The 25,663-nt window shown below is 42.9% G+C and overlaps 1 protein-coding gene across 1 annotated transcript; it reads left to right on the forward strand.

Moving 5' to 3' along the window:
- The first annotated feature begins 20,529 nt into the window (after positions 1-20,529).
- Positions 20,530-25,581, forward strand: LOC306705534 (keratin, type II cytoskeletal 8-like). Its single transcript, XM_079172310.1, has 9 exons — positions 20,530-21,115; positions 22,768-22,976; positions 23,087-23,147; positions 23,250-23,345; positions 23,522-23,686; positions 23,795-23,920; positions 24,033-24,253; positions 24,383-24,435; positions 24,575-25,581. Exons 1-9 carry the CDS (start codon positions 20,645-20,647, stop codon positions 24,835-24,837), a joined length of 1,665 nt encoding a protein of 554 aa, XP_079028436.1. The 5' UTR covers positions 20,530-20,644; the 3' UTR covers positions 24,838-25,581.
- Positions 25,582-25,663: the final 82 nt, after the last annotated feature.

The raw sequence follows: 25,663 nt of genomic DNA on the forward strand, positions 1-25,663 counted from the left end.
TCTTTTATTTATTGACTTTGACATGGGGGGCACATGTGACAGGATAGCCCTAATCCTCTTCCATATTATTGGGCGTGTTGGTTTCTTGGACTGAATAAGAATATGTTTTAAGTCTGCTTTATACCCCTGTGTTGAATTGCCCACTTCCTCGTAATGTGACTTCGCGGCGCGGCCTTGCAGACCGCAACAACTGTGATTGGCCCGCTTTGGTGGTCGCTCTTGGGCATGAAGGTGACCGTCGCTTGTTTTCCGTCCGTGCTCCAAACACGGTTCAGTTCTAAAAGTGAATGCGGTATTTTTCTATAAAAGTGTAAAAGCAATCCTGCAGCAATGCATTTCATCTTAACTCTACAACATCTGTCTCTTTGCTGAAGAAAGATTATTTCCATGACACTTTCCTCCCCACCAATTCGTTTCATCTGAATGCCACAGTTCCTCTGAGTTGATTGGAGGTTTATTCAGACCACCTGTCGGCTCCAGATGAGAGCAGCTCGGTGCATTTCCCCTCCTGACCAGTCAGGGTGTGACAGTGCTCTTTCTTTTAGGGCTTAAGAGAGGTGTGGAACCGCACACCCGGGGCATTCTGGTCCTTCCTCGACTTAATGCAGACCTCATTGCAGCAGAATCAGCACGAAACTCTGCTCTTCAGGCCCCTTGAGAGGTCTTTGCTGTGTTAACCTTTTTCTGATTGAGTGTGAGGTTTGAAACTCAGCTGGAGTGAATATTAAAGAACACCTTTCCACTCGGTTTCCTGCATCAGAGCAGACATCCCTGCTATTCCTGCAAGAGTTTGTTACGATTAACTAACATGCAGGATTTATTTTGTTTCTTTTCATTGAAACCCCCTTTTGTACACATTTCCTTATTATCAAAGAGGCTTCTTATTATTAAGTGTTTTTATTGAGGAGGCGCTTGTGAGATTTGTTTCTTCAGGTAAATGTTTCTGTGTTAGGTGGTTGGGAACCAGTTCTCTGGCTTCTTCCCCGATCAGATGAAATCTGGGGAACCGTTACCGTCGCAACAGTAACCGTTGTCCAACATTCATTGGCTCCGACATCCAAATCTGTGCGTCCAGCATGATTGCAGTCGCCGTTGTTAGAAGCACCTGAACGAACTCAACACAGCGGCTTAGAAACCCCACACTGTCGCATGAAGCTCTAGTGTAAGTTCAGTCATGAAGACTCTACTGTTGCATACTTAGGCCTGTAGTTTAGCCAATCACGATGTCAGCTATTCCGATCAGCTGGTCACATGCATCCAATAGCACAGCTACATACCTACATGTCTGACCAATCATCTCGCTGCTGTCTTTAGATCAGTGGTTCTCAAACTGTGGGGCGAAGCGGTATTGCAGGTGGGGCGCGGGAGGAAATGCAGAATCTTTTTATTTCAAGAACTTTATTCATACTTGCGAAATTCCCCGTTTTGAATCAAAATATATCATCCACGTGAATCGTGTAGATCCATAGAATTGTTTTTTTGGGGGGGGGGGGGGGGGGGGGGGGGGGGGTGTCAGCCAGCGTTTCTCAGATTGGAGTGAGACGAGGAGAAAAGGTGATGACGTGATCTTCACAATAAAACATCTTTGATGTGACGTGTCGAGTCTTGGCCAATCAGCGTTAAGATGTCTACAGTGTCTTTCCCTCCGTTACAGTTTAAGTTACGTTATGTTCCGTTACAGTTCAGACTTGCTGGGTTAAGGATAACGTCCACTGCATGCGGAACTCTGTGGACTGTTAATGTTCATCATTATCGCGATTTAGGAGGAAAAAACGTAACGTGATGAAACATGCCCCCCCCCTCCCGTGTTCCGGTTCAGTTCACGCGGTCACTCGTTAACGTTAAACCCGAACACCGGCGGATCTGTTTGCAGGTTGTTGTTTTTAACTCAAAGTAGAATGAGGCGATTTCGTGGTGAATATAACTTGAAACATGAGGCCCAGATACTGATGAGATGATGAGGTCAAAGAGCTTCAGGAAGAGGACGCTGTTTGTGTAGCGCAGCTTGACGCAGGGCTGAAATGTGAAGGAGCTGGGCCTGGATAAAGGTGGAGCTGGGCCTGAATAAAGGTGGAGCTGGGCCTGGATAAAGGTGGAGCTGGGTCTAGAAAAAGGTGGAGCTGGGCCTGGATAAAGGTGGAGCTGGGTCTAGATAAAGGTGGAGCTGGGTCTGGATAAAGGTGGAGCTGGGTCTAGATAAAGGTGGAGCTGGGTCTAGATAAAGGTGGAGCTGGGCCTGAATAAAGGTGGAGCTGGGCCTGGATAAAGGTGGAGCTGGGTCTAGATAAAGGTGGAGCTGGGCCTGGATAAAGGTGGAGCTGGGTCTGGATAAAGGTGGAGCTGGGTCTGGATAAAGGTGGAGCTGGGTCTAGATAAAGGTGGAGCTGGGTCTAGATAAAGGTGGAGCTGGGCCTGAATAAAGGTGGAGCTGGGTCTGGATAAAGGTGGAGCTGGGTCTAGATAAAGGTGGAGCTGGGCCTGGATAAAGGTGGAGCTGGGTCTAGATAAAGGTGGAGCTGGGTCTGGATAAAGGTGGAGCTGGGCCTGGGTAAAGGTGGAGCTGGGTCTAGATAAAGGTGGAGCTGGGTCTAGATAAAGGTGGAGCTGGGCCTGGGTAAAGGTGGAGCTGGGTCTGGATAAAGGTGGAGCTGGGCCTGGGTAAAGGTGGAGCTGGGTCTAGATAAAGGTGGAGCTGGGTCTGGATAAAGGTGGAGCTGGGTCTAGATAAAGGTGGAGCTGGGCCTGGGTAAAGGTGGAGCTGGGCCTGGGTAAAGGTGGAGCTGGGCCTGGATAAAGGTGGAGCTGGGCCTGGGTAAAGGTGGAGTTGGGCCTGGGTAAAGGTGGAGCTGGGCCTGGATAAAGGTGGAGCTGGGCCTGGGTAAAGGTGGAGCTGGGCCTGGATAAAGGTGGAGCTGGGCCTGGGTAAAGGTGGAGCTGGGTCTAGATAAAGGTGGAGCTGGGCCTGGATAAAGGTGGAGCTGGGTCTAGATAAAGGTGGAGCTGGGCCTGGGTAAAGGTGGAGCTGGGCCTGGATAAAGGTGGAGCTGGGTCTAGATAAAGGTGGAGCTGGGTCTAGATAAAGGTGGAGCTGGGCCTGAATAAAGGTGGAGCTGGGCCTGGATAAAGGTGGAGCTGGGTCTAGATAAAGGTGGAGCTGGGCCTGGATAAAGGTGGAGCTGGGTCTAGATAAAGGTGGAGCTGGGTCTGGATAAAGGTGGAGCTGGGTCTAGATAAAGGTGGAGCTGGGTCTAGATAAAGGTGGAGCTGGGCCTGAATAAAGGTGGAGCTGGGCCTGGATAAAGGTGGAGCTGGGTCTAGATAAAGGTGGAGCTGGGCCTGGATAAAGGTGGAGCTGGGTCTGGATAAAGGTGGAGCTGGGTCTGGATAAAGGTGGAGCTGGGTCTAGATAAAGGTGGAGCTGGGTCTAGATAAAGGTGGAGCTGGGCCTGAATAAAGGTGGAGCTGGGCCTGGGTAAAGGTGGAGCTGGGTCTAGATAAAGGTGGAGCTGGGCCTGGGTAAAGGTGGAGCTGGGTCTAGATAAAGGTGGAGCTGGGCCTGGGTAAAGGTGGAGCTGGGTCTAGATAAAGGTGGAGCTGGGCCTGGGTAAAGGTGGAGCTGGGTCTAGATAAAGGTGGAGCTGGGCCTGGGTAAAGGTGGAGCTGGGTCTAGATAAAGGTGGAGCTGGGCCTGGGTAAAGGTGGAGCTGGGCCTGGATAAAGGTGGAGCTGGGTCTAGATAAAGGTGGAGCTGGGCCTGGATAAAGGTGGAGCTGGGTCTGGGTAAAGGTGGAGCTGGGCCTGGATAAAGGTGGAGCTGGGCCTGGGTAAAGGTGGAGCTGGGCCTGGGTAAAGGTGGAGCTGGGCCTGGATAAAGGTGGAGGTCTAAACAGACGTGAGTACAGCTTCTTGCTGTCACAGTGTTTTAAACACATTGATGAGACAGGGTATGCTGAATGCAGCCTCTGCTCCAAGGAGATGAAGTACAGCAACAAGGGCTCACTGTCCTCTCATCACACTGTTCACTGTGATGACCACAGCCAGAGGACCAACAGTCCCACGTGCAGTTAAATCACAGCTGTTATTTTACTCTTGGTAAGCTACCTTAGCCAGAGTAGATTATCATTTTAATTTAACTAATTTAACTGGATTGAATGCATATTAATTGCAAATAGAAGATTGGCCACAATCCTAACAGCTGTACAGTAACAGTAGAAGTTAATATGAAGACATACAGTAATGAAAACTAATCACTTTATTTGTACAGGCGATGGTTCTCACTACTCTTGCTGTCTTTGTTTTTATATGACTAAAACTTTTAAAGGTTAATAATAATAGAGCTGAAATACTGATTAATAACTGAATAATAAATTAGTTTTTTGCTGAAAGTAAATGTTTTATCACTTATTTTTCTAGTTCACCAGAATGCTACATTTTAAAGCTCATATTTAAAATAAAATTCTCCTGGTATGTGTGAGCATGGCTCATACATATCTGCACTCATGTTGTTTAGTTTTTCACAAGTTGTATGTTATTGTTATTATCTTGAAAATATATTCAGTGCAAAACAGGTTAATTGCAGCCACAATAAGCTATTTTCTGCCAAATATTAGTTATTTTTTGCACAGATAGAACTTCATTTGCATCGCTCTAACAAAGTGATTGCACATTGTATTTGTTTTTGTCTGATGGAGCAATCTGGTTTACTTGAAAGTGATTGCAATTTTCTTTATTCTATTATTTGAAAAAGCACAGATGGAGGAGTCACAAAATGTTGTTATTTCAATAAAAGTTCAACGTGGACCATTTTGTTACAATTTTTGTTGGGGCGGTGGGGCATGAACATTTTTCTTCCTCCAAAGTGGGGCGTGACAGAAGAAGTTTGAGAACCACTGCTTTAGATAATATTCTCTCTCTGCCTTTCATGCTGCTGTTACTTGCTCCCCTCCACCTCCCCATCGCCTCCCTTCACAGATTCACCAGCGTCCTCAGTCTATCCGATCTCAGCAGAATCATCAGCCTCCACCGGACTCTGTGTGTGTGTGTGGGGGGGGGGGGGGGGGGGGGGATTTATCTTGCTGCTGCTGAGGGCCGACTCCCCTCCAATACTAATCTGCCTGTAGAGTCAAAGAGCCAATGACTAGACAACTAGATGCCTCTGTGTTTTCTTTACTAATACATTCATAGCGGTCAGTTTTGACCAGGAACACGAACGAACACATGCTATTTTGTGGCACAATTAAAACATTTGAAATGGTTTCAAAACAATTTGACACAGCATAGCAAAGGCAATTTCAAAACGTTTAATGTTGACAAAAGTAACAACAACTTTTTAAGTTACTACAAGTAACATTTAGAGTCCAGAGTCCCTTTTAGAAAACCCCTCATTTTACTACAGCAGGGTTTAAGCCTGCTATGCGCAGTCCTGGTTCTGGTTCTCCCGTGCCTCCCTTCCCCTCAGCGGGCCCAGCAATACAGCCTGGGTCTCCAGCAGCGAGGCGAAGCTCTGCTCCTAGAGGAGGAGTTCCAACTGCAGGTCTAAGGCAGCAGCAAAGCTGGATCTTGGTCTGTCTGACCCAAGCTGTGGAACCTGCATGTTTTCATCTGATTTCACCAGAAACCGATCTGGTGGCACCGATGACAACCATTAAGAATCACTATGAAGAAATAGACAACGTTCTCGCTGAATTCATGCAGGTCATATACTAAACAAGCAGGACAGATGGGTTGATAAGTTTCACAGTAAAACACAACCTTTCATGCTTGACTGGTATGTTCTGTCAAAGCTACTCTTACACTCTACTGATTTTTAATGGCACAAGCATTTCCCACATATTTTGACAGTGCAGGGTATTAGTGTTTTCATTCACAGAAACTGGGACAGCAGCCAAGATGCCACACCATAATGCTTGTGTGTATTAAAAGCAAATGGAAGATAAAGAAGCAGGTGTCACTCACTTCGCGCTCTGTTATGACAGTCGACGACAGGTGTTTTTTTTTACGCGTCATCTGACTGTTCCGTCAAAAACAGTTCAACAAGTGTTCAACTTTCTCTCGTCTGTGTCGTATGAGGATTCGGTTTGTCCTTTAACAGTGGTGGAAGAAGCCCTCAGATCCTTTACATTCGCAAAGGTACTAATAGTAAAGAGTTAAAACGCTCATGTGGTAGCTGACGCTGCAGGAGAGGAGCTGCAGGCGGATGCACCAGCTGAACCAGTTGAACCAGTTGAACCATTTGGGGCTTAAATGGACCCGATCCAGAAGCTCTTCTTGGACTACATACGCGAGTACTCGTACAAAAAGCCAGGCTACTGGAGGGCTAGTAGATGCAAGTTCTGATTATGAAAAAGCCTCGGCAGAGGAGGTACACCCTATGGTGGTGGAGACCTTGCATCTTTTCCAGTCCTGCATTCAATATCCCACCTCAAGAAAGACGCAGCAATCAGCAGATTGTTTACTGTTGGCATTATCTCATTGGATCATTGTTACTCATGCATAAGTAGAGTAAAAGACGTTCAATCCTGCATCATGACTAATGTCTGTGGCCCTGTCTGAGTTGACAGGTCTTACTACTGGTTGGTCTCTTGGTCTTGGTCATCTAATGGAGGAGGGTGGAAACAAGGCCCCCTAACTGGTTATTTCAACCCATAATAATGTATCATATTTTATAGATATGTTTAGAATGCAAAATCCGGATCTGTAAAGTAATTAAGAGGGTAGCTGTCAGATCAATTTAATAGAGTGAAAATGTACTCTATTGCCCTCTAAATGTAATGGAGTAGAAGTATAAAGTCGCATCAAAATGCGTGAGTAAAAATACAAGAAGCTCAAAACTAGCTACTACGGGAAACTTTAACTTTGTGTTGGTTTTGGCGGTCCCTGTGGACAAAAGCGTTCGTGTTTCCAGACTCCCTTTAGAAAACCTCTCATTTTTCTGCAACAGGGTCTGACAGTCTGCCCCACTCAGTCCTGGTTCTAGATCTCCTGTGCCTCCTGGGCCTCCAGCAGCGCGGTGACGGTGTCGGCTCCCAGCGGAGCAGTGAGGAGAAGCTCTGCTCCTGAATGAACCTCCCGCCGGAGCTTAAACTACGGGTCGAAGGCTGTCAGCGAAGCCGGATCTGGGTCTGTCAGCGGTTCGGCTGGACACTGCTGGAGGCCCCGCTGGAGAGGTTTCTGGTGAACCTGAACGATTTCACCAGAATCAGACCCGACAAGCATTATATATAACTACATAGAAAAAGCCAATGGTCTCGTTTATTCATGAAGGTCATATAGAGGCATCAGTATTATATTGAGTCTGTTTCATAATCAGGTAAAAGTTCCTAACAGTAACTTTAAGTACAGCTTTTGACTAATTGACTTTCTACCACTGGCCTGCAGGTACTTGTAGTGCGCACTACACTTGTACAATTAGCTCTATGCTTATTACATATACACATTTATAAACTTAATCACGACAGCTGAAATTCTCCTCGAGGTGATTTTACATAATAATCTCTCCAGGAGCCTACATTTTGTGTGAAACTAGATGAAAAATTTCCAATGAGAAGCTTTAAGAGAACCAAAGGGACTCCTCGGGCATGTGGGGGCACAGGACAGAAACCATCTCAGCACTTTCATTGTCATCTCAACAACTGACTCACCCAACAGTTATTACAGCCTGCATATGTTTCTGATCATTGCCTGTAGGCAAGGCTTGTTTTTTTTTTGTTTTTTTTTACAGAAAGCAGGTTCAGGCAAGGCATCGGCATAACTCGCCAAGTATGAAACCAGTCCGATTTGACTACAGTTCACACAAAAAAGGAAGGTAGCTCTTAATAAGAGTTCCAGGCGGATTAATTCTTGTCAGAGCCTGTCTTCATGCAGAGGCTCTTGCAGTGCACGGCAATAGCAGTGACTTGAAGAACACACAAATCCATCTTTAACAGTCTTCTGTAGTTTTCTAATCAAATTGGGAACAAATAATGCAAAATAGCCTGAGAGTGAAGTGTTTGTGCATGTTTGCGTGGGCGTGAGTGTGTGCATGGTTATGGGAGAAGGGTGTGGAGGCATAAATCAGAAATAAGAGAGGGTGATTCCAAACCACTGGAACATGTCGTAAAGTGCAGCAGATCAAACAGGTTGTGTGAGAGGAAAGCTACAACAGGACACCCAAAGCGTCACTGTCACAGTGGGACTCTCATACACCCATAAAAAAAAAAAAAAAAAAAGCAACTCGCTGTGTGATCTCAAATATATAATAAGTGGCCTCCAACTGATTTGATTTCACTCTAAGGGCTAAAGGTTAACTTGCATGGCAAAGCCAAAGCCGCTCGCCAGATATAAACGTTTTTTTCTGCAAACCTCGGGATATGTTGAAATGTTACGGAGCCGTGGAAGGGACGTGAAAGGGGGGAGGTTAAAACAAAAACGAAATATATACCTTCGCGAGATCTCACAAAAGATGTCAGGTTAAAAAAAAATATATTTTTTAATTAAAAAAAGTGACTGTACTTCTGGTTTAGTTCGGCATCATGGAAACAACGGAATGCACACACCCTTGGGAGGGGTTACTTTCAGATTGGCATCAGATGTAAAGACATTAAATCAGTGCAACTAAATACTCTCTGTAAAACGTGCTGCAACGACGGATTAATGCTTAAAATATATATTAAATTAAATATAAATTGAATACGGTGGTTACGTAGTCAAAGGGCCTAAATCTGTGCTTGCCTTCATTATAACATGTTGCTACTACAGTATAACCATAGAGACCTCCACACACGTCAGACTGGTCGGTTATAACTTGATATTCTGCTTTTTAATGAAGGCGACGTCTTTTCAAACTTTCTCATTTTTTTAAATCCATCAAACACATTGCGGTGCCAACTCTGTTGTGCAACATGAATTATTAAACTATGTGACCAATGTACAAGCCAAGAAACTTTAGAGTTATTGCTAAAAATGGCATTGATCCAATATGATCATATGAGGGGTTTAACCAAATACATTTCTTTATTTCTTATTTTATAATAATAACTCATCCATCTGTCTTTTGTGCAGATTTGAGGTGGTGTGTGTTCCTGTTGTGACGCTCTGAACCATCGAGACATGAGCTGAAGCTTTCCTGCCGTTATCTCGTTCAACTTGGCTCAGCTGTTTCAGGGCTATGAGACCACTGATGTGACTGACTTGGACAATATTTACTAATCATAACACCCACTGATCTAAAATCTCCTTCACCCAGCACTTAAGGTACATATTTTGTTTATTTATTTTTTTACTGTTCATTTTCTTTAACGCCTAAATAACGTTTCATGAATACAATTCATATCAGCCTCATATCACGCTTGCAGAAAAGCACATTGGCGTTGTGAAAACGATTGGGTGGGTTTAGGCAACAAAGCTATGGTTAAGGATTCAAAAAAGAATAAATAGGAAAAAAGAACATAACAACTGCAGCAACACAACTGCCGAAAAATAAACAAAAACCTCTCTTAGCGAACTTCCTTTTATAACATTGCGTAAGAAAACGCTACGTAAAAAACAACCTTGTGTAAAAAGCGTAAAATGAACATTTACATTTGTTTTCACGCAGGACATGAACAGCAATCTCCTGGTCGCTCAATAAACTATGTAACTTGCTTTGACTGAATGGAAAAAAATACCACATTTACGTATCCATAGTTTGCACGTTCAATGCAAATACTTTTAAAGGACCAGTGACACAATGGGATGCATTGAAAGAGCAAGTCTTGTTAAAGTGCCTTGCAGCTTTAGGAAAGGTGTAGTCTCTGAAGTGAAAAGCTCTGCGGTTCCCACACCTGTATCTCCTGGTTGATGGGAGTCGACGGAATAAAGAAAACACTGGATTTCGTTCAGACCCTTCAACTCACAGCTCTGTGAAAGAAAATCAGGGCCTTATGACTAATTCCAAACCGTGTCAGCTGCCAAAACAATGAATGGCTGATGAGCTTTGTTGACTATGAGGCATTAGTGTTGTTGGCTTCACATGAAAAGGAATTGGAAGAAGGAGGAGGCCTGCTCTGCATCCTTTATAAGATCAACAACCAGTATCAACCGCCCTACCGTTGTTCATTACATCATCCCTGACGGTTAAACCCGCCACATTGATAACATCTGGAAATTTACACAGCATAACAGAGATTGAGGGATCTAGAGCCGTGTTAATTATGTAAAACAGAACTATGGTGATACCCATTACATTTCAGAAATCGAATGCAGAAATTGTCTTCATGTTAATACTCAAGTAAGGACCTTTCATGGTGATATCTGTTGGTTATTTTACCATATTCCCCTATAGTGTCTTCAAAATGTATGTCCTTTTATAATACATATCATTAAAGACCTGTTTTTTTTCTCAATCTGAGCCAGAAATCTCCACTTCAGTAGAACTTACATACATCAAAGTTTCCACTGTCATTCCTATCTATATTTTGAAGAATTTTTAATCCTAAAAACATGGCAATTTTTTTCTTTTATGGCTGTTGACAGTATTATTTATGGAGTGATACAAAGAGACATCCAAAATCCCCTCAGTAAAAGAAATTGACTTTAACCTGTCAACAAAATGAAACAAGAATTTTGAAACTGGCTTTATCCATTGTTCAGATGTCTGCTCTGGAAATGTATGCTAATTGGCAGATATTTAATGAGATAATACCTTATTTGCATACTTACACATAACATTGCAGAAACCTTGTAATACATAAAATAATTGTAGAATTGAAACTGGGGAAGTTTCATGGCGATATTTATTAGTTAAAACTTTTACCCAAATAACATGTAACGTCTCACCTTAAATTAAAGTTACCAAAGACAAGAAATTAGGTGATCATTTAGATTGACTGACTGAATTGTTTTGTTGTTGTTTAAAATATTTCTTTCATCATAAACCTGATAGTGTTAACCTTCAGTATAATTGCTAGCCAACAGGAAACGGCTGCTCTTTTCGTGCAAGTGACTCCTGTGGCCTGCAGTTAATTGTTGGCTATGTGTAGTTAAACCTCCTGGCCTTTTATGGAATGTGTTGAAAGCTGGAATGAGAGTGAAAACTGAACTGTGCCCTTTGCAGATAAGCGTAGAGGTGTGGTTTTACCTTGAGGTGGTTTGGCATTTTGTTCTGACAGAGCTGTCCTATATGTCGCCCAAGGCTTACGATGATGAACAGTAAAGGCCAAAGTAAAAGAGGATGGGCTGAGATGTTTGTCAAGTTGCATTGCAGTCCCTGCTGCACATACTGTATACTTACCCCTTGCACAGATTTGGTTTTTCAGTCAAAAAGTGTAATTGTGCAATGCAATAGTTACTATGTAAGTTATCAATACACAGTGAAATGTACTAACTTTTGGGTGAGTATTGTTATTGGAAGCCCTGTATTGAGGATTAATGATGTGAGACAAACTTTATCCCCTTTTATGACAATTCAGGTTTGAGAATGCAAAAAGTAAATATGTCCATGATTCAGATGTAAGTGGGAAAGCTTGTTTACCAGGACAATTCCCACTGAGGTGAAAAAAAGAATGAAACGGATATTCCAAATATTATTTTTTTAAACTTGTCGCCAAGATACAAAATGAGCAGGACATTTTCACAAAGTAAAAATCAAACAAACACCAGACTTTCACCCAGGTGGCCGCTGTACATGTCCCTTGTGAAACTAAAAGTCAACGTTGACTTGTTTTACTTTACTTATCAAACTTAGTCACTTAAATCGTCATGTGAGTCGTTAGTGAAGTTAACGTCAGCCACAATCTTTCCCGACACTTAACTTAATGGTTTTGTTGCCTAAACCTAACTTCCTGTGAATTTGGAAGTTTGTTTTGAAAAGACATGTAATCAGTGTATATTTACACGCCATAAACACATCCAAAACTGTCACAGATTGAAGCTACACCCACCAAGCGTTGATATTTGTTGTGTTGAAAAAACGTCCGTATAGGACGTATGTGCAAGCAGCTTTTTTACAACCCATACTTGCGTTTATTGTTAGGTGGTGATCTCTTGTGGGCGTAGTAATTATGGCTGGATGCATGGGCGGGTCAAACAAACACAGGACTGTGTGAAACCAGAAGTCAACGTTGACTTATTTTACTTAAGTTAACTTACATGACGTACTTCACTTGCACTTCATGCTAACTTAAAAACAAGCTGTGATATATGCAGGAAATCGGCCTGAAGTAGTCGTATAAGACATTTCATGCAAACTTGCCAAAAACAAAATTAAACTTACCAAGCTATCTGCCCGAGTTGAGGCGAGGTACAGCAGTTTGTGTACTGCTAGTTACATTAGCCGTTAGCAGTTAGCCAAACACACTGTCCAAAACAATAAAAGTGAGCCGTTTGAGTTAAAGCAATAAACCATTGATAAAAGCCACGCAAGTGTTACAGAATTATTACTTACTGGCCCTATTTTTGGGGCACCAAAAAGGTAATGCAGCTTGCTGCAGCAGAATGCGAAATTTGCCATTGACAGACACAGAGGTGCACACTCACGTACACAATCGATTGCATGATTCTCCTGGAGATAATAATAAAAAGAAATGTGTAGGTAATTTGTATTTTTGCTGTTTAAGTTCCACAATTGTACAGTAGCAGGGATATCAGTATACTTTACTTAAAGTGTCACAATAAAGCCAGGGTGATCTTTGTATTTGAAGTTGCACACAACCCGCATAACACCGCATTTGTACTTCTAAGATTGGCATCCCAGATTTCAAGAAAGTGAAACAAATTTGTCGCCAGCCACATCCAACCACATTCATCCAAAATGGACTATATACATACTTTACCTTCTGAGACTGTCACATAAATTGACTTCAGCATTTTCAGGGAGTGACACAGTGACAGCTTGGAATTAAAGCAATAAACCATTGTGACACACTGATAAAAGTCACCCAAGAGTAGAGAACACTGAAAATTGTTACGTACTGATACTGACACATTACTGAAATGATTTGTTCAATGTGTGATTTGCAGACCATCACAGTGAACGTACTGTAGATCTACTGTCATGGGTGAGGCACAGCCTATGGGTTAGCCTGCTGGAGCCGTTTGGTTGTGCAGGTGCCAATGATGAGAAAAGTTATTTATACAACAGCTGAACTGTGGCAAGTTGCCTCCTGTTCTGAGAGCGAGAAGGTACACAGAGAATGAGTCCTTCTCCAATTCATCCCTGGGGTACATTCAAATGACTAGTTTGATGGATAATCTTCATTTGTGTGTGTGTGTGTGCGTTTATTTTAAATCCCATGCAGAGTCAGGACATATGCAGTATGATTTATGATGTGGAACATACTTGTTATATGCCTGAGGTGGTTCTACTTATGTAAGCTTATAAATCTTGGTGCTGACCTATCCAGCAAGTTTGCAGCATGAGTTTGTTAGTGTATGGGTCCATACCATAAATCTGTTGTTTCTGCATCTTTCCATGCCACCTACAATCAGAGATGCATTAAATTAGCAATCTTAGACATTCTTTGACTTGGCTTTTTATTTAGATTGTGTTATTGGTTCTCATCATTCCCATGCTGCGGTGTTGCTGCACTTCATTTCCAAGAGGTCACTACATGTAAATGAATCAGTGTGCCCAGTACCATAGTATTCTATGGACCAACCCGTTCTCACTTCCTGTATTGTCAAATCCCGACGCACAAGGCACCTTTGGTGTAATGAGCGTAAACTGTACATTTTTGATGATGATGGAAGATTATTTTGAAAAGACACTATGCATGTTATGAGTGCGAAAGACACCATGTATGTAATGAGAGCAAACTAATTTTTCTGAGAACACAAAAGCTTATTCTGAAAAGACACTGCATGAAAATTGAGTAAACTGTAAGTTTCCTGTAAACACACATGTTTATTTTGAAACGACACTATGCATGTAATGAGAGATACATGTAAGTTACCTGAGAACATGGAAGTTTATTTTGAAAATGTAATGAGTGCATAATACACTATGCATGTAGTGAGAGCAAACTAAGTTTCCTGAGAACATCAAAGTTTATTTTGAAAAGACACTATGCATGAAATTAAGCAAACTGTACGTTTCCTGTGAACAGGGTAGTTTATTTTGAAAAGACACTGCATGTAATCAGAGCAAACTGCATGTTTTTTGTGAACACTGAAGTTTATAGTGAAAAGAAACTACACATGTAACGAGAGCAAACTGTAAGTTTCCTGTGAACACCAATGTTTATTTTGAAAAGACACTTTGCAAGTAATAAGTGAAATCTGACACCACACATGCTAGAGGGGTACCTAAAGCATCATAGTTGGAAGCATAGGGCCACTGATCAAGTGCTGCCATTTGATGAGTTGGGAGTGAGAATGTGTTACAAGGATTCCTGCTAGTTGCTACTACTGGTTTACTGGCCTTGAAATGTGATGCAGGCTGAATATACATAGTGCACAAAGCATTACTTATGTTGATTTTGGTAACCCTTGTGTCTTGTAACAACAAAATGCCAGGCATCTTAGCAATTGGCACGATGTCAAAGCCTCATGGGAGCTGTAGTTGTTGAAGCATTTATTTTTCTTGGTTAAAATTGAGAAGTTTTCAACTCTTACTAATCAGTCAAGGTGGATGGTATCACCTGAAATCAATATCACAATTATTTGTCACATTCACAGAACTTATTTTCAGGTCATTATACTGATCAAGGTTGCAGTTATCAACCGCTTATATGAATCTAAAAGCTTGGGCCAGAATCATTGCTATACAAATGCTGTTTAAATAATTTGCTTAAAGTAATTAAGTATTCATTCTTACAGTGTTCATTTTGGGTCTTTTCATACATTCCAACAAATGGAATTTTTTATTTTTTTTAAATACAAATAAATCAATTCTTGTTTTGTTTTTACTTTACTCCTATGATACTTTGCCCCGTGGTAACCAGTCTAACACACTATACCTTTTCAGTGATGGAGAGTCAAGGTGAAGTCGGCTCCATTTTACATCTCTTGGGACAATCAAAGTATTAGATTTTAGTAACACTATTAAAGCATCTGTTATTTCAATCCATCAGCCGGATGTTTGAGTGTATGGAGTGAAAACATTTCAACAAATCTGCTCTAACCTTTCAGAAAAGAATGGGGTCTTGTTACACTGCTTTACTGGTCCAGGGATGAGTTGTAGGTGACTCTAGAGTCAACCAGCGCCACTGCACTCACACATAGTCAGTATACAGACATGTTACAGGGGAGTGACTGCAGCTGTGCTTGCAGATGTCATGTGCTTACATTATTATTTTGTCGACCTACCCGTCTACATTCAGGACGCAGGTATTGTTACCAGGGTGTGGTTCTTCTTTCCCAGCTCTCAGAAACAGTCACTGCTTTGATGCGTGAGCACACGCACAGAGCTACCCTGTTTTTTCTTGTCAATGAAGGCAGCAAAGAAATATGCAAGGACCTTGTTCCACGCTGCAATCTTCAAGTTGAAGCTTTGCCCTACCTGCGCCAGTTTGTCCTCTGGCTATCTCTGGCTGGGTGTGGTTGCAAAAGATTAGAACTGCAGAAAGGTGTATCCTAATGAATGGCACATTGTCAGAATGCTTCTTGCGCCGCATTCGTGGCCTGAAGAAGAAGAGGCAGCAAGGTCATGGGTTACAGATGCTGCTACTCTTATTTGATGGGTCTGCAGCGCTGCACTCTGCACGTTGATTTTTGAAATAAAACAACTGTGAAGTTAAAGTGTTGAACCTAATTTTTAGGGTAATTGCACCCAGGAGCTGTTTTATACCTAGTCCCCCTAGCAATGCAAATACATTGGACACATTTAGATCAAATAGGGTGATTATATTTATAGTTAGGTCACAATTAGGTTCTGTGTAGTCAATGATAGTCTTACAACCCATATGCTTGGGCAGATACTTGGTCTCTTCCCCGGTGATGCTCTCTACCAGACCTATACTGCACGCACTTTCACTTTTTGCTCGTTTCTAGGAATTTTTTCTTTACTTCGGAAATTCAGCAAGTGAAATGTATGTTCAGTTGTGTTCAGATGAGTCGATAAACATGGACAATGTCCGGTGATTAAAATTGTATTAAAAGCGCTGTGAGTCTTACACGTGAGGCAACGTTGCTGCGTTCATGGTAGTTAACCTTCCTAATTCTTCTGAAGGTGTGGCAACCATCATAATCTTCCCTTTATACGGTGGAGAGAATTCCCCTCTGGCTTGTTGGACTCGATCCATTAACACTCCCTTGTAGTGGCTTTTGTAGAGCAAGGTTATTTCATAAGCTTTATCTGTGCGTGTGTGTGTGTGTGTGTGTGTGTGTGTGAAAGAGGGAGTAGTAGAACTGAGGGCAGTAGCCAGCACCACACCTTAATCATAGAATGTAACTGTAGCACTGACTCTCAAGGGCTCAGCTTCTAAACGTGGAGGAAGAATCCCTTCACTTTACTTACACAGTCTGTCCAGATCAAATCGGGGACGGAGAGCTCAAGCACATTCATCTTAGAAATTTGCATTTGTGTTGCTAGACTATGGTGGTTCAGAGAATGACCAAATACAAAGTTGATGTAAAATCCACTTTTAAATAACAATTTCACATGCGTTGCCGTTTTCGGACTAAAATATGTGTAATCAGTGTTACAACTGGTCGTACTCATAGGCAACTGCTGTAAACCATGTTTATTGCATAGAGGAGACAAACTGACCTTTATAACATTTCCCCTACAGAAATGGTACAATTTCTTGCCAATCATAGCGTAGCATCGGCTAGTCAATTGGCCCCATATGTGATAGCATTTTATAAGTAGAAGATTCATTGGAGATGAAACAAAATTCGGCTTTGTCACAAATTAGGTAATCTACAATACTAGATGTTATCAAAATATTTGTTTAGATGTTCTGTTTTATCAGCCATTCACAGTCAGCTGATCTGTCAGCTGTGAACTGAAGCTGGTCGCGCCCACACAATTACATTATCAATGCACACCAACGAAGCCTTAGCGCACTGCACAACCAGTTGATAAGAACTATAGTGGTACAAACTGGCAATTGCCCAAATTATTTTTACAAAAAGAATAGCTATATTGCAAGGTCTAATAAACTGCAGGTGATTCTGGCATCAAAAAACGAAACAGTCAACATAATATCTACAAGATCAAATGCAACATCCATGTCACTCCAGCAGGCCTCACTACTTAGCAGCAGATTATTCAGGTGTCCCGTCTCCTTAGGACTTCACCTTCTTTTCATGTTTCTCCACACAGGTAAGGGTTGATTGTTGTTGGCCCGTATTAATGCACCTCCCATTCCTCTGTTTTGGCAATAGGTAGTTGCTTGAAGATATTCAACTGAGTATCGTACAATGAGCTTTGGCTTACATTAACAAGCCCTGGTGCACTTGTAATTGAATATAACTCTAAATAAACCCAACACAACAATACGAGAGCAACTTTTCTTTGTAAAACAAAGTAAGACGTGACATTGTGTTCTGCAAAGTGTATCTCAATGGGCTTGACTCGTCGACTTGACCACTGAGGTGTGGCACATTGTGTCAAGTCAGACGCCAGATACAGTGTCAGTTTCAAATTACAACCCTCTATGACACAAGCACTGTACCAATTGGCATGAAGAGCAAGTATTGCATGTCAGAAACAACTCATCTTTGTTTAATTACACTGTGTTCTCAACAGTTCCCCTTGCCAAGTTTCAGTAGAGTAAACTCCCATCTCAAGGCTGGTTCTCACAGAGAAAAGGAGCTTGTGAACATTCCACCACATGCGCTGACTAGCAAGCCTGAAATGTCACCTGTCATATCATGTGAGATCAAATACAATCCTGTAGCAGATTTGTGGGTGCTACTGCCTGAACGGAAAGGTTAACAAGCTTTCATTCCATAATCCAATGTCTTTTCGTGGTATGCATTGGTGATGCGTATTGTGATGGCTGCTGAGTTTTTCTGCAAAGGTTAAAAATGTAATTGTTGAGGCCCTCATTTTAACACATCAATTATTGTTTTTGCAGCAGGGATATGTTCATCATAGGGCTATTGTGTATGCAGACCAAACATTTATATCGCTTTATATTGTTTACACTTCTACATCAAATCCTATGTGCTTGAAGTTGTGGACAAATGAATCTTCAGAGTAAAGGCCGTTGTACACCAATTCCATTTTTTACATTTATGTTTTGTAAATCCTTCATCAGATACAAATGGTTATGCACAGAAACAGAGTTCAACGCGCTTTATCATCCTTTTTGTTCGCAATACGAAACAAAATGGAGTTGCGAAGCAATGAGGATGGATCGTCACAAACTAAAGTGGTGGGAGTCAATGGCCCCTTCCCCACTTTGTTTGGCGATCAGTTCTGACTATCTATCTGGAGTTGAGGTGAGTTGCGGAAAAAGGCATAAAATAAAACCTGTTCCGAGAATTTTAATAACGGATGAAAGTTTTGGTGTCGGTGTGTACGCGGTATTGACACGTGAGGTCATATTTATTCTTAACCATGCGGCAAATTTGGACAAAAAATACAGCCTTGATATTATGTCATCACTGTCCTGCAAAATTTTTTAAAAATGTCATAGATTTAGAATGTTAGATTACCATCATCTGTCACTACCATGTATCCGTTTGGGCCTAGTTCCCCTTCCCCTTTGGATTTGAAAGCATGAGTGGATCTCATTACCGTTTGTACAGCAGTGGGACATATGGGACGTAGGTCATGGATGGAAAGTAGATGGCTGTGTCGCACAATCAGTTCACAGTTTGGATAGATTCTTGTGTATGAAATAAACCAGGTTCACCTGGTTGGTCTCACTGATTATTGAGGCCAACCAGGTCTCAACAAATGCAAGGCAACACTCTTTCCCCAAACACAATAAAGGGGTTTAGTTTCCCAGCCTTAACCATACTTTAACTGTGCCTTAGTTGATGTACCTATTATGCGGGAAACAACTGCAGATGCACCAGCAAACAATGTTAGATCTGAACATATTTTCTGATCTTGCGTAATGCAAAGATGGATGAAGAATGTATGTGAATGTAAATCTTACACGAGAGAATGTTGGAAGTGAGAGTGAAGTACTGGCATTTTCTTTTGGGGTGTGACTCACTTGTGCCCTTCAGCTCATTTGGATGCTGCTACAGTACAGTACAGAGGCCGGTAAGCCAACACCTACATCAGAGTTGTTGAGATGGGTTTCAACAGGTAGCAACCATTCCAATTCTGTCAGAGCAATAAATCTCATTTACTTTTAACTCCTGATGTTCTGTTGGCTGCAAGCTGGCAGTAACGCAAACCAAGATCCAAGTTGAAAATGACATTTAAAAAAATGAAATCTTTTAAAAAGGTGCAATTAATGTTCATAAAGTGTAACTAAGTTTTTAAAAAAAAAAGTAGTGACGCTAACTGAACTTTGGTGACTAGCAAACTGTTGAAAGACATGCCATGAGTATTGTGTACAGTGCCCTCAAGCAACTACAAACTGCAGGCATGAACACATAAATAACAGGGTGGTGGAATTCAATATATAACTCTGACATTTGAAAGTCTTCACATATTAATCTTAAGATCCCTTTATTTTTTTCCTTCACCTCAGTTTGAAGACATTTTTCGTGCTCTGTATGAGCTCTACTCGATGTGCATCTATTGAGTCCCCTGCAGGGAACCTCCTGCAAAACCAGTTTCCTCTGAAGGGTTAATAAGATGTTCACTCTCTTCATGTTAATACTAAATCTAAAACAACTTTTACTTTTGGTGCTATTGTTTGAGGCAGTGAAAGTGAACCCCCAACCACAAAAAAATCAACACCACATCTTGAATTGAATTCAGCTTTATTTTTATAGTCCAACGTGTCATCATGTTGTCACTCTAACTCCATAAAAAGTCCCAGATTATATTCATCAAACATGCTTTGATACCCCATATGATCTGTTCTCTGCTACAGATATTCCAAACTCCGTGAAGAATTCTGTCAATGTAATGTTTTCCTGCTTCTTGACATATGTATATGACGTAATGCAACTCATTTTGAGTATGGAACAATGTGTAGGAATCTATGGACTAATGCATTGAGACAGTGTGTTTACATGCATTCATTCAAACATATGCTTTGACAACAGCTGGTCACATGTTCCACAACTTCAGTGAGATTTTACCAATAGCAACTTCATTGATAGAACCTTCATATTTATTGACCTTGCAAGATGTGGAGAAGCAAAAACTGGTGGATCAGTGAGTATACAGTTCCCAAACCTTGCAGGACACTCCAAGCAAAACTAGTAAAAATGTCTTTGCAAACAAGTCTTCATCCCCAACTCAACCATGCCTCTGCTGCCATTCCTCTGCGAGCAACTATAGGTGTTGTCGAGCCCCGATCGCCTTACAGGGGTGGCACTGTTACCTGTCTGACAGGCTGAGCTGCTCCAAGCCAATCCACCTGCCTAGAAGTGCCCCTTCCAGGATACAGGTAATTGGAGGAGGGTTGAGGGGCGGGTGCAGAGAAGGTGGAGCTCACTGGGACCTCCTCCACAGTTGAAGGCAGATAAAAATCCATCACGGACAGGGAGAAGATACTTAGAGGGACTTGACTCTCCTCTTCGTGTGCTCCATCGCTCTGCCAAATCTCTCTTTCTGCACCCCTTTTTCTCTGTGAATCTTTCCCTTTCAGAGGAAGTAAAACCAGCCATGTCGAGAAATAGTGGAATGTCCTTGAGGACTAGCTACAGCAGCAGCGGCGGCGGCGGTGGTGGTGGTAGTACTGGTGGTAATATTGGCCGATCATATTCCTCAAGATCGATGATTTCCACCAATTCAGCAAGGGCATCAACCGGCATGTCAATGAGTGGTGGTGGCGGCAGCGGTTATCGTAGTGGTGGAGGAGGTGGTTATGCTGGTGGAAGTGCCTACGGTTTTGGGGGTGGAAATGCTGGTGGTGGAGGCAGTTTCTTAGGCATGGGTTATGGTGGTGGTGGTGGTGGTGCTTTTGGCGGTAGTGGTGGAGGTGGCGCAGGCATGCACATCACATCCGTCTCGTGCAACAGTCAACTGCTGGCCCCAATGAATGTTGACATCGACCCCAACATCCATACCGTCCGAACCCAAGAGAAAGAGCAGATCAAGACTCTCAACAACCGCTTCGCCAGCTTCATTGACAAGGTGAGCTGCCCTTTGTACGCCGTTCCAAAAGAACGCTGAAAAGCTGCATTTACATTGACCATGAAATGTCATATATATGTTTTGAATGTGACAACTGTAATTTGGTTGAACAACAGATGTTGATTATCTGATGCACTGTACAGTGCCCACAGTAGAGTTAATTGGTTTGTCTTGTATAGCTGCAACAGACAGTCTTCAAGGGGCCACCTGGGCTCATTAAATATTACACAGCAACTGATCCAAACCTGAATAACGTGCACATCATTTAATAAGTCATCCAAAACTGACCTCTCATCTTCTCAAGGCAATACTGTGCATCAGCTAGCGTCTGCACTGCCGCTGAAAGCAGACCTGTTCTCCTTTTTACTTATCTTTGATCGTAATTGGCCCCTTGCCAGCTGTCTCTGTGTAGAGTGAGTGGACGGAAACACTAGAGTGGTCGTATCCAGTGACTGGTGGTTCTCAGCATGAGGTAAAGAAGGCATCAGGTTATCTCAACAGTGCTGCAGGAAGTGGGCCGCATCTATGCACTGCATAATACAAAAGTCTCTGCATGAACTTTTGTCATTTATTTCAAATGATGAGGGATGATTTTTTTATTTATTTGACCAATCGATAATTTTATGAATAAATGAGAGCTTGTCTCGGTCAGGAAGGACAAACAAGTTAACTACACCCTGCAAGAGAAAATGCTCCATTAAGCTTTTTTTGCAGTGTGTTCATGCCACACCTCATTGGTGGTCACACGGGTGATCTGATCCCATCACGCTCATTCAAAGTAGAATTCTGACTATTTGATGCTTCAAAACATAGTGCAATTAAACAATAAAACGAGCAGTAGTCGCAAGAAAGAAAGAGTGTTCGTGGAACGTTTTCATTTTCTATGAAATGGAGTCATCACACAAATGGTATATGTGATGTTGATGTGACAGTTAATGGCTTCAGGTATGTAGCATTAATTACTGAGGGCAGAGGCAGGCAAGTTCACTCAGTGAAAGTATGCATCCTGGAGGCGAGGGAGCGGTACGTTGGGGCTTTAAGGGGAGTGGCTAGGCTCAGGTGTGGCACTGCCTTTGAAAAGGAAAAGAAAAAAGTTTACAGGCACACATACACACCCAAAGTGGAGGGATGGGCTCTACAATCTCCGGGGTTTTAAAACCGGATGGAAGGGCACATTTTCCGTGTCTCCTCTGAAACGTGTTTTTCAGGATGTCGTCAGATTTTCTCAAATAATGATCTCATTAGTACAAGTGCCAGTCCAACAAGAGCGACTGCACAGCGGATTACGTCTGGAGCATCCCCGCCCCGAGGGGCATTTTAATATGGCAGCTGCCAGCACTGGTGCATACAAGAGCCTTTTGTGTGGGTAAGTCACACACAGGTGTGGCTCAATGGATCACCTGAGGAAAGTAAAACAAAGACGACAAACATCTTTTATTGCCTCACAGTGAGCGTGCCTAATCATGAAGAAAAGCGACTTCTTTTTTTTATTTGCAGTTTGATGAAAGTGATGAAGTGAAAACAGGCGTTGCTAAGCACAGAAATATATCGATGTGGAACATGTAATCTGATTATTGTGGTTTTGCCATCAAAGCGTTACTTTCCGCCAAAGTGAGAGTGGATCTAAACATGAAACGATTTCCCCATTTCAGGTCCGCTACCTGGAGCAGCAGAACAAGATGCTGGAGACCAAGTGGAGCCTGCTGCAGGAGCAGACCACCTCCCGCTCCAACATTGACGCCATGTTCGAGGCCTACATCGCCAACCTGCGCAGGCAGCTGGATGGACTCGGCAGTGAGAAGATGAAGCTGGAGGGAGAGCTGAGGAACATGCAGGGCATGGTGGAGGACTTCAAAAACAAGTGAGTTAACACCTGCACCAGATCTTCGAAAAGCAACAGCCGAACTGCAGCGGTTGATGCCCGCAGTCTCTTTTTCCATCAGCTAACTTTTTCCATTGTTTTTGTGTCAGATATGAAGATGAAATCAACAAGCGTGCCAGCGTGGAGAATGAGTTTGTTCTCCTCAAGAAGGTGAGAGTTGAGCTCCACCATGTCATTAACTGCCGTGGAATAAGTTATTGCCTCCTCTGACCAGTCACCAATACCGACCGCTTCCTTGTCCTCTGCTTGCAGGATGTAGATGGTGCCTACATGAACAAGGTTGAGCTGGAGGCCAAGGTTGACTCCCTTCAGGATGAGATTAACTTCCTCAGAGCTGTCTACGAGGCGGTAAGAAAAATTAGCCACACCACAGTCCTATTATGTTTCTTTGCTCTTAATTATTTTTTAGAAGCCATTGAATGGCACAGGCGGGCACAGATACAGAAGAGAAATAGATATCGTGCTGCCTTTACTCTCTAACCTTCTAATTCCATTTTTTTAAGTGACATATATCTTTTGTGCAGGAACTGCGTGAGCTCCAGGGACAGATCAAGGACACCTCAGTCATCGTGGAGATGGACAACGGCCCCAGTCTGGACATGGACTCCATTGTGGCTGATGTCAAGGCTCAGTATGAGGCCATCGCCTTATCCAACCGTGCCGACACTGAACGTTGGTATCAGCAGAAGGTAGGTAGAGAGAGAAAGTAACCTCAACAACAACTCCAGTATGAACCACATCCTGCTAGATAAGTCTGTAGAGTCTCTAATAACAACATATATATGTTTTTTTTTCAGTACCAGGAGATGGAGATGAATGCAGGCCAGGCCGGAGATGACCTCCGCAGCTCCAAGAGTGAGATAGCTGAGATCAACCGCATGATTAGCCGCCTCCAGAATGAGATTGAGTCAGTCAAGGGACAGGTTAGCTAAAAGCTACATACATTTATATGTTATTTAAAAAAAACAAATGGTGACAATGTAGAATGGTTTTTGGATGACAAATATCGCTTCTACTAACTTTTAAACCTCGCAGCGCGCCAATCTGGAGGCCCAGATTGCTGAGGCCGAGGAGCGCGGTGAGCTGGCCGTGAAGGACGCCAAGGCCCGCATCAGGGACCTGGAAGAAGCCCTGCAGAGAGCCAAACAGGACATGACCCGCCAAGTCCGCGAGTACCAGGACCTGATGAACATCAAGCTGGCTCTGGACATTGAGATCGCCACCTACAGGAAACTGCTGGAAGGAGAGGAGGACAGGTAAAACCTTAGCTGCTTGGGACTCACATGGCGTCTAGTCTTCTGAAACATTAAGAGACTGCATTGCATCACATTGGGCAGGCAGCAACATCAGCAGCTAATATGGATCCTTTGTGTATCTCTTTGCAGAATCACCAGTGGCGGTGCATCTGCAACCATCCACATACAGAGCTCTAGCTCCGGTATGTATCAACATATATCTTTACAATTCACGTCATTTGTAAGCCAGTGCATGAAAATGTAAAAGTAGAAATGAGAAAGCTATCAGTTTGGCTGACATTCCTGCCATCTCATCTGAAAATGTTTTATTCTCATCATCAGGTGGAAGCGCATATGGTGGCGGCGGCGGCGGCGGCGGCGGCGGCGGTTATGGCGTGAGCGGCGGCGGTTATAGCATGGGCAACAGCAGCGGCGGCGGTGGCGGTTATGGCATGGGCAAAAGCAGCGGCGGCAGCAGCTATAACGTGAGCATGAGCGGCGGCGGCGGCGGCAGTGGTTATGGCAGCAATATGGGAGGAGGTGGCAGCACCAGCGGCATCATCAAAACGAGCAGCACCAGGACCTCATCGACCCGCCGTTATTAAAAACAGCAGCCATCTTTCTCTCCATTCTTCGTCTTCTACCCTCATTTTCTTCTCCTCCTCATGTTACCCTCTCCCTGACAACCACTCATAAAAGCCTCCAAATATCCCCATCACCTCACTCCCTGGAGACACGGCAGCCTCAGAAACATCCACATTTGACCATTATCAGCAGGCAGATCCATGTAATGGAACATCTTTTTTTTTTACTGGGTTGATACCCCCTCTGGCGCCACACATTTACAGAGAGTCAAGTCGAGGCAGAGTAATTAGTGGACCAGAGCAGCAGAAACGTGAGTCAGCATGGCTGTCTTTTGGTTGCTGGATCTGCTGTCATGCAGACAAGAGAATACTTGTAGTGCCATGACAGAGAATCCTCAAAAGGCAACAATACTTGCACACAAAATGTCAACAGCAGTTCTTACATTTGCACAGACGGAGGTCAGGATGTTTATGTTCTTGCATTTATGAAGCACACATAGCATAACTCCTCTTTTCTGCAAAGTCTCTTCAGTTGTCTTACATCTGTCATTTAGTTGTGTATTTTGATATCACATAAGCAGCCACATATAACACTCTCATATTTGTTTGTTTGGGATCCTCTTTTCCTTCTCCTGTTCTGAGAGAAAATACTTTCATTTCCACTCTGAATGAAAAAGAAACTTGGATTAGCCTGACTGGGAGAACCAGATTTATTGTGAAATGTGTAACACCAAAACGTCTGGAATAAATCTTCTTTCATAATCATGTTGGCAGTTTGGTTTCCTCTTTTTGATTTTTGGTGTACTCAATACAAATAATTTGGGTTTATGACAACGGTTGGCCAAGC

The sequence above is a fragment of the Pholis gunnellus genome, assembly GCF_910591455.1.
Source record: "Pholis gunnellus genome assembly, chromosome: 2".
Classification (NCBI taxonomy): Eukaryota; Metazoa; Chordata; class Actinopteri; order Perciformes; family Pholidae; genus Pholis; species Pholis gunnellus.